Below are 10,128 nucleotides of genomic sequence, written 5' to 3'. Positions count from 1 at the left end.
GTTTATATATATAAATTATATATATATATAATTTACTTTGTTTAAATAACTTTTCAAATTATGTATTAAAATTATTACTTTAACAAAATGTTATCATATATTATCATATTTTATCAACTTTGTACAAAACGAGGACTCGTGATATGGGGAATCACTGTTTTAAAAGTACTGGCTCATAAGAGTCATTTAGTCATGAATGGGACTAAACCAGTCACTGTGTTTGTTATTGAGAACAGCCAGCGAACACAACGCAACTTTCACAGTGCACACTTTTTTATGTCACCACATTCAATTCAGACTACAATCTCATAACTTGGGTAAAATATAATTTGTTTAGCGATGCTGGTAGTTCAGTGGTGGAACAATGAAAATTGGAGCAGGAAAATAGAAAGATGCTGTTTTCATAGCTAACACTGGGGTAACAATTTACAAAAAAAAAAAAAAAAATTGCCCACCAGCCACAGTGGCTGTGAATGCCCAATTTCACCAGCCACATTGATTTTTTTTTACCAGCTCCTTTGGTTATTCATAAAGGTATATAAAACACCACTTCTGAAGCTGTAGTGAATTATGATGACACACATGACAATTCATTAATGCTGCTTCATGGCATTTGCTTTGTATAATTATGTATTCAGTCACAAATGTTTGGAATTAAGCAATGTTGCATTCACAATGCGTGTAAACGTGAACTGCTTTGTGGAAATCAAGCGATCTAAACTTAGAGCACCTCCTGAGATGGTCTGAAATCATTTGCAGCATTCTCATGGACAACACTGTTCTTGCAGCAACTATTTTCAGATGACTGAAACAGCAGAAACAGTGAGCACTCTGCATGCGCGTGTTCCATGAGAAACGTTGTGCTTATGGGCGGAAGAGTGCCTCTGAATACACAGCGAATCAGATACGTGCATCAACGGCTTTATTCTTTCATCTGTTCTTCAAAATATAATCAAGTGTGTTTCTTCAAATGCGTGTCTTTGTGTCTGACAGCATTTCTTGTCACAGGTCACTCCAAGATTTTTATAAGTCGCCCGCCACAGAAATAACCCACCACTGCACATAAAATATCCACATTTGCCAGGTTGGTGGGTGCTAATTTTACTCTGAACAAAAGGAAAAACATGGAATTTATTAATTCCATTAACCAGAGGTTACATCGCAAATACACACACAAATAGTTGAAGGGAATCAAGCAATAATATTTATAAGAAAATGAGAGAACCGCTCGCACTTTGGCTGGAGCTTTAGCCTCAATAAACCATCTGAAACCGAACATAAATGGCAATGAACTGAAACCTGCTTAAAATTAATTCAATGGGATGGAAACAATGCAAAAGTTATTACATCTAATATTTATCCGTGAGAGAAACTTCATGGCCATGGAACTTGTGTCACCCTCAGACATGTGTGGCGTTCGCTGATATGCGTGAGTCTGTGAGCGCTGAATGTCCCGCATAATTAAAAGAAATTCCACTGATCATACAAGCTATAACATAGCTACATGCAACACCACAAATGTAAATTTTTAACTGTTCTGCTGTTGCTAATACAATAATAGTATGAATACATCTTACCCAAGTTACAGACTAAATCAACATGAATGTTTTCCGCATATCATCTCGCGGGCCAGAGATGACTCCTTGGCAGGCTGGATCCGGCCCCCGGGCCATATGTTTGACACCCCTGCTGTAGTCTGTTGTTGTAATCACACCTGTCACCAACAGCTCGCGAATCACACTGAGTTTAAACACTGCCTCATTTCTGATAATCCACTCTGTTTAAAATCTTGGACCTAATACAGCCGCCAACACCAGATATTTGTCAGTGTAGAAGCACACACATAGCCTATTAATGTGGCCACACACGAAATGTAGCACATTCTCTTTGGAGCGGAAAGTGAGCGCCTTTTGAGTGGCTGGAACGGGGCTGAGCGCAGTCTCGTGAAGCACGCTCCTCGCTCCACTGAAATTCTGATCGCTTCACTCCCGCTCCACTCTGCTCACATGCTCTGTTTCAGAACAATTGTTTTCAGAAATTATAATTAATCTTTAATAAAAAAAATATATATATTTTTAAGCCAACATACTGTTATGGGGGTCACACACCTGACACATCTAATTCTAAGATTCTAAACAATTGTTTTCTATGAATGTACACACACTGGAGCCACTTGGTGTCTGTCAGCAGTGCCCAGCTACAACTCTGGAGGCTGCTTAAAATTTTGCAAAGGACATAGATTATTTATTTAAGCCATGACTACATGATAAATTGTGTATATGCATCTTTCATATAGCCTAAACAATGTATTTTCAGTTACAAGTATGTAATGTTATGGTTTGACAGCGTGAATGAAGCCTATTCAAGGCTACATATAGAGAAATTTCATCATAATAAACATCGCCATTTCTAATCGTTCAGTTTGCACAGTTGCACCGGTTTCATACACCAACCTGCAAACTCATCTTGTCACATTGTTAATTCTTGATTCTCTATCTAAATGTCATATTATCACACAATTTAGATTTTCATGTGAATGTATCTTGTTTTAAGGATGTTTAATATTTTGTCAGCTTTAAAGAGCACCTATTATGGTTTTTCAAATATTACCTTTCATGTAGTGTGTTATATAGCTGTTTGTGAATGTAAAAAAGTCTGCAAAGTTTCAAAAATCAAAGTGCACAAAATATGGAGTTATTGACACCCTAAAGAAAGAACCAATTCTGAACACCTGAAACGAGTCGTTAGTAATTCCACAGTTACTTCCTGTACTAACCTACGTAATTTGGTAACAAAAAACCCGCCTCTGGTCTGTTTACATGTGCAGCCAGTGCAGGCTGTTAGCCTGTTAGCTGTTAGCCTCTGCTAACCAGCTGACTCACGTTATTGTCAAACTACATATAAACTTACCACTGAGAAATGTCCTGTTCTCGTCGTGCTTGCGATGGTGGTTCGGGCTGATCTTCCGATGTATCACTATCAGACTTGGGCTCAAATTGGTGAGGTAAAACAGAAATGTTTTCAGACGGAGCTGAAACTCGGATATGGTAGTGGGCGTTTCCTTTCCGACACGTGCTGTAAGCGGTAGACCAATCACAACAGACTGGGACATCTGACCAATCAGAGCAGAGTAGGCTCTCTGAAAGGAGGAGTTTAGAATGAATCCTTTAGAACGGATCATTGAAGGAGTTGTTTGAGACACTGGGAAAAAAAGGTAATGCTGCAATTAAAATTATGAGCAAATTAAAGTGTTTTTTGACCTTGGATGCATGTAAATCTATTGTATGAGAACTTTAAAACAAAATTAGGCATGTATAAAAATCATAATAGGTGCACATTAACATTATTATATAACATTATTATGTTTTCCTCATGTTGGGGAACATGCATGGGTGCTTATTTGCTCAGTATGCTGCCACAACCCATGGTGTTTTAGATAATATTAGCCTATATTTAGCTATAATGTGACTAGTGTGATATGTGGATATATTTTGAATAGTATGTGCTTGAATACACGCAAACATATAAAAGTTTAATTTGATCACAGCAATGCATAGAAAGTCAAAATGTAGTCAGATCAGCAATGCTTTGAATGAAGTGCAAATATTAATTGTTGAAATAAGACAGGTTAGTTCAGTGGATAATGTATTTCACACATAATGACACATACAAAAAATATGGAACTTTAATTAGGTTGATAAATCAGCTCACAGCATTTGCACATAATTGCTTTGTGATCTCAGGGAAACAAAAAGAAAGCCATATTTAAATTTTTCATTATCATGTTTATGAGCGGAAATTAAATTCCAACCCTATTCAGTTTACCAATGTTTGTTCCAGTGAGCTCTGTGATGTCCTTTCATTTCATTGTTTTAAATTATGAACTTCCTGTTGTTCACCTTATTGGGAAGTAATAAATAAATAAATAAATATATTACCACCCCCATGGTTGCTGCTAATATTCTATTAAGTAGTAAAAAATGCCTTTTTCAAAGCTCAGTTACTTTGTTGTTTCACTGTCTCAGTTATTAAGGTGTTTCACTCTTAACCTTTCACTCAGTGGCTGTTTTTATTTGCTTTCATTTATATATACACTACCGGTCAAAAGATTTGAAACACACTCATTCTTTATTATAAGTTTTTTTTTTTGTTTTTTTTTTTTTTACATTTTAGAATAATAGTAAAGTCATCACAACTATGGAATCACATAAATGGAACTATGGGAATTATGTTGTGACTAAACAAAATCCAAAATAAATCAAAACTGTGTTATATTTGAGCATCTTCAAAGTAGTTACCCTTTGCCTTGAATTTGCAGACATTTTCTCAACCAACTTCTTGAGGTATCACCCTGGGAGTTCCCATCTATGTTGGGCACTTATTGGCTACTTTTCTTTATTATTTGGTCCAAGTCATCACATTGTTTTTTTTTTTTTTTATTACATTTTTGTTTTATAATGAACTAAATTAATATGGTGGCACAATTATATTTTTGTCTACAAAACTAATTTCAAACATTTAAGCATACGCCTTCAGATCAAAAGATTTTTAAGATCATGAGAAACATTTCAGTCAAGTGTTTCAAAAGGTCCATCCATTCAGATATATATATATATATATATATATATATATATATATATATATATATATATATATATATATATAGCTGAATGTGAAGGCTTTTTAGAGACACATTTTATTGTGTATCAACTGAAGGTACTTCTTGAGAGAGAGTGGAGAGGTTAAAAATATGCTGTGGGGTATAAAGAGAGCAGAGAATGAAGTTACAGCTTCTTAAAAGAGCCATCAGTAAAGCATCGGCACTTTGCTCTGTTTCTTTTTCTGACTTTCTGCCTCCCTAGCACACTTCTTCAGTTCCCTTCCACTTCTGCTGTAGACTTTCCAAGAGATTGACAGCAGAGATGAATATCTTCACATTTAATTGATCTGATTTATATGTCTATCTAAGTATGTGAAAGACACTGTCTGTGTTTGGATATAAATGTAATAATGTATTATAAGCCTACCATTTTCTTTCACAAATCACATCACAGCCAAACTTTATCTCTCCATAGATAACTCAATCAGTGTTCTTGCCAAGCACGATTCCTTTCGGCGACAGAAACAGGAGACATACCTACTGCCCATCGTTGTGACTGATGACGGAGAACCTCCAATGAGCAGCACAAATACTTTAACTGTCCGAGTGTGTGGCTGTAGCAGGGAAGGAATTGTGCAGTCCTGTAACGTTGAGGCCTTTGTTCTACCCATTGGTCTCAGTATGGGAGCTCTGATTGCTATTCTAGCTTGTATAATACTACTACTGGGTAGGTCATTTAGCTGCCTCTTTGAGTCCTTCATATGAATTCCATTTTGTGATTTGCATGTAAAATATGAATTGAAACTGTGCTTAGAAAAAAAAATACATATCTGAAAGGATGAATGGAATAGAAAAAATACACGTACAGAGAGTGCGAGGCAAAGGTAGAGATTACTAAGTTCATGTATTTGTGCTTTACAGTCATCGTGGTCTTATTCGTGACATTGAGGAGACACAAAAATGAGCCTCTCATCATCAAAGATGACGAGGATGTGAGGGAAAATATAATTCGCTACGATGACGAGGGAGGTGGAGAGGAGGACACAGAGGCCTTTGACATCGCCACCCTGCAGAACCCAGATGGCATCAACGGCTATCTGCCCAGGAAAGACATCAAGCCTGACCTGCAGTTCATGCCCAGACAGGGGCAGAACTCTGGTCCAAACGGAGTAGATGTCGATGAATTCATCAATGTACGGCTTCACGAGGCAGACAATGACCCCACAGCTCCACCATACGACTCCATCCAGATCTACGGCTACGAGGGCAGGGGCTCAATCGCGGGCTCACTGAGTTCCCTCGAAACAGCCTCCTCGGACTCTGACCAGAACTATGACTACCTTAGGGAGTGGGGTCCACGCTTCAGAAGACTGGGAGAGCTCTATTCTGTGGGTGAGAGTGACAAAGAGACTTGACCTCCAACCACCACGGACATTTTGCTTTTGTCCACATAACTTGTGTATTACGCTACGGGGATTACCAGATGTTAGACACTGCTGGGGTTGGGGCACCTTGTTTAAAACTTGTTAGAGAGACCTAATAGCATTAGTCATCTACCACATCAGTGTGCATTGTAATGTCAGAACTTAACAGTGTCTATAGTAGGAGGTCAATGATTCTTGTGGAGTGTGAGTTTAGATTACCATCACTGAGTGACTAGCAGTATTTTGGGTATTTGTTGTTAACTGTGACCGCCAGAGGCATTGGTAGTCACTTGACAAGACTGGATGGAAAGAAGACTTTTGGACACACTGTAGCCGAGCATGGCTGCTCTAGAGAAAATAACTGCAGAGGCCTCAAAATGACACCACTCCCCAGCAAACACAGATCTTTTGCCGTCATTCAGCCAATCAGATAAAGGAACATTTATAGAAGAAGGTCAACTAAATAGCAATATATGGTCTACATTACTTATGAATGTATGTGTGATTTAACAGATGCGAGCTCAATGAACATGCATTACACTGGCTTTAGGATCTGCCTGCTGAGGTAATGTTGGCCTTTTGATACTTCATGGCCAGATTAATTGAGCAAACTGGAAAAGCCTCGCAGCTTGCTTTATACAACCCTTTCTATTCACATGCTTTAAGTGTGGTTCACACTCAGTTAGACTGTGTGAGACTGAGTTGAGGACAACAAGAGAATTGTGGAAACAATGAGGCCTTCGTTTTACAAAAGCAAAGTAGTATTCAAATGTTTTTTGCAACATTGTTGGTGTTTCTTCGTTATTGTGTATGTTTTATATAAATACTGTATATAAATATTCATCACCAGTTGTCTTTTGTGTGCTGCAGGTATGAGTATATTTGTACTTTTTATGTTGATTTTTGTATTTATTTATTTATTAATTTTAATTGAATTATAATTTGTATTTTTTTTTATTATTATTATTTAACATTTTAATTTAAAGTCTTTCCACTTCAGCTGTGTTTCATCACACTACATTACTCATTGTGAGGCTGTTTTTATTTTAAAAGCTGTACTGAACTTCACACAGTGAGATACAGAGATTTGTTAACTATACTGAACTGTGAAACCAGTGAGAACTTGTTCTTGACCAGGAAAGATGTCAATATTATATTGACACTGTGTGTGTATATATTTGCATAATATACAGTGATATCAGTGATCATTCTAAGCACAATAGCTGGAAGCATTTAGTTCATATTTATATTTGACCCCTGCCGTTTTAAAATCAAAAACTGGTCATATCAGAATCTGTTGAATAAAGAGATACAGAAACAGACATGCGTAATGTGCTGCACTGTATGAAATAAGAGAAGAAAAAAAAAGAAAAAAAAAAGATGTACATAGAGTCATTGCTGATTTTCTTAGCTTTTCTTTGAAGTGAAGGTTTTGTCTATGCACGTTAGCTATTGCACATTGTGGTCTGAACGAAAACGGAGCTACGTGCATACTCTGTTTGTACTGATACGATATATGGCAATTTTCTTGAACGAATAGTATATATAGAATAGTCTTTCATGCAAATCATATTTTCTACTGTGCTTTAATGCTCATATACTTGTATGTTTAATTAGCTATGCTCTGTATTGTAATCTAAGATATCCATGTATTGTTTCCTACTTTGTGAAATATATTTTTATAAATACTTGTGGGCGTAACTTTTCTTAACCACCATACTTCAAGTCATGCCAGGGATGTCAGAGGTCATGATCATGTTAAACAAGATCTCTGTCTCTCTTTTTTGTTTTCATAAAAATGTTTCTCCCATTTGGCATAAACAAATGAGTAGAAGTTTATGTAAGGGTGAGGAATATTGTGCTGAAATGTTATCACTAAGACTATATGCCTTAATTTCCTAGTTTGTAAGATCTTACTGTGCTTCCTGGCTGTAGTGATTTCCCTTCCATACTTTTTTAATCCCTTTACCTATTACTGCTACCTAATCTCTTTGTGACTGTCTTCAGGTAATCCCTCAATATCGTGATTTATATCATGATTTATTTAAAAAAAAAAAAAAAAAAAAAAATTGCTGAAATCCTTTGCCGATTGAGTTTTAATTATCTGTCCCCCACAGTGTTTTCCAACAAAGTGAAGGCTTATGCTCCGTAATCCTCTCCCTTCTTTTCCCTCTCCTTTTGAAAGATTTGAATTTATCCTCAATCCTATCTGATAGTAGAGTCTTTTCATGAATAACAAAAGCTCTTGATCTTGTCAATTACTGTGCTAGAGTTGATTTATCATTTGTTACACTAGAACTAAAAGCAACTTAAAAAACATAAACCCATAAAAGATTACATTTGTGCACAAACATTGTATTTATTTATTTATTTATTTTACTTTTATGCTCTGGGTTAGAATTATAATATAAAACTAAATATTAGAATGCCACTGTGGTTGTACAGTACAATGTCCTGAAATAGCTTTAGACAATACTGGCCTACCAGAATAAAAAAGACAAATATATATGAGCATTTGTTTTTTACATAGAAAACAAATGGTGCTTGGGGTTTATTACTAAATTAAACAATTACATAATAGTCAGAGTATGAAGTTGTTAAGACTTTTGGTTAGTGCCCTAAGTACTGTATTGACCTTTTATTATTATTATTATTATTATTATTATTATTATTATTATTAGATTTCTATTTTATTTTATTTATTATTGTATTGGGGGAAAAAAGGAGAATTAAAAAAAGGGAGAAAGTTACAATAAGTATAAACACTGCAAAAAAAAAAAAAAAAAATCTATTTCTTAATTATTATTTTTGTCTTGTTTTCCAGTAAAACTGTTTAAACATCCTTACAACAAGTCATAGTTACTTATGAAACACAATTATATTACATCTAGTTTTCAGAGAAATCTATATTAAGTAAATGTGTAGTTTTAAGGAGGTTATATTGATATATGATAAGACAACAAAAGAGAAAGAATATATATATATATATATATATATACACACACACATACACTACCGGTCAAAAGTTTTGAAACACTTACTCATTCTTTATTTTATATATATATATATATTTCTTTTTTTTTTTCACATTTAGAATAATAGTAAAGTCATCAAAACTATGGAATAACATAAATGGAACTATGGGAATTATGTTGTGACTAAACAAAATCCAAAATAAATTAAAACTGTGTTATATTTGAGCATCTTCAAAGTAGTCACCCTTTACCTAGAATTTGCAGACATGTACTCTTGACATTTTCTCAACCAACTTCTTGTGGTATCACCCTGGGATGCTTTTTAAACAGTATTGAAGGAGTTCCCATCTATGTTGGACACTTATTGGCTACTTTTCTTTATTATTTGGTCCAAGTCATCAATTTCAAAAACTTTTTATTTTTTTATTAAATGTACTTTTATAATGAAATAAATTAATATGGTGGCACAATTATATTTTTGTCTACAAAACTAATTTCAAACATTTAAGCATACACCTTCAGATCACGAGAAACATTTCAGTCAAGTGTTTCAAAACTTTATATACCGGTAGTGTATATAAAATGTATTTATTTTTTTATTTTTTTCAGTAAACTAAAAGCCTTGCATTGCTTGGAAACATGTTTGCATTTCACAAAATATGTTGCAAGTAGAATGACAATTCTGTCAGTGCAAGCAAGGGCTCTACATACTTAAAAAAACAATGGTGCTCTGCTTTGCTCTGTTTTTTATTTTGTTTTTGTTTTTCTACTCATGTGGACCAGGCCGGTCAATTAAAAATCATTTAATTTAAGTGGGTAATACTGTATGTCTTCAGATGTACATTCTGCAACTTCATTCATACCATTTTCTATGAAGACTACGTAATAAATTAGAAAATGGCATATGTCCCCATTAAAAGGACATCTTTATGGAAGTCAAGCAATTTGGAACAGGCCATTACTCTGCCTCTCTCACAGATCACTGGAGCAGTGGAAATACACAGGCACCATATGACCACTCTGTCACACATATTAATATTGTTGACAACTTTCAGACTTTTGACAGTAGGCTATAAAGGATCTGTCCACTGATCCAACAGCAAATGTCTTATGCCATGTGCTGATCCAA

The 10,128-nt window shown here is 35.1% G+C and overlaps 1 protein-coding gene across 3 annotated transcripts in view; it reads left to right on the top strand.

Annotated features, from left to right (window-relative positions):
- Window positions 1-7,690, top strand: part of cdh8 (cadherin 8) — a 128,866-nt gene extending 121,176 nt beyond the window's left edge. For all 3 annotated transcript variants that reach the window (XM_051716583.1, XM_051716595.1, XM_051716603.1), the window contains 2 exons: window positions 5,076-5,327; window positions 5,522-7,690. In XM_051716583.1, the coding sequence (XP_051572543.1) occupies window positions 5,076-5,327; window positions 5,522-6,015 (746 nt within the window). In that variant the 3' untranslated portion in view covers window positions 6,016-7,690. The remainder of the gene's footprint in view (window positions 1-5,075; window positions 5,328-5,521) is intronic.
- The last annotated feature ends 2,438 nt before the right edge of the window (window positions 7,691-10,128 follow it).

The sequence above is a fragment of the Myxocyprinus asiaticus genome, chromosome 2, assembly GCF_019703515.2.
Source record: "Myxocyprinus asiaticus isolate MX2 ecotype Aquarium Trade chromosome 2, UBuf_Myxa_2, whole genome shotgun sequence".
Classification (NCBI taxonomy): Eukaryota; Metazoa; Chordata; class Actinopteri; order Cypriniformes; family Catostomidae; genus Myxocyprinus; species Myxocyprinus asiaticus.
Note: the sequence above shows the minus strand (reverse complement) of the source record. Positions and strands in the feature narration are given on the sequence as shown.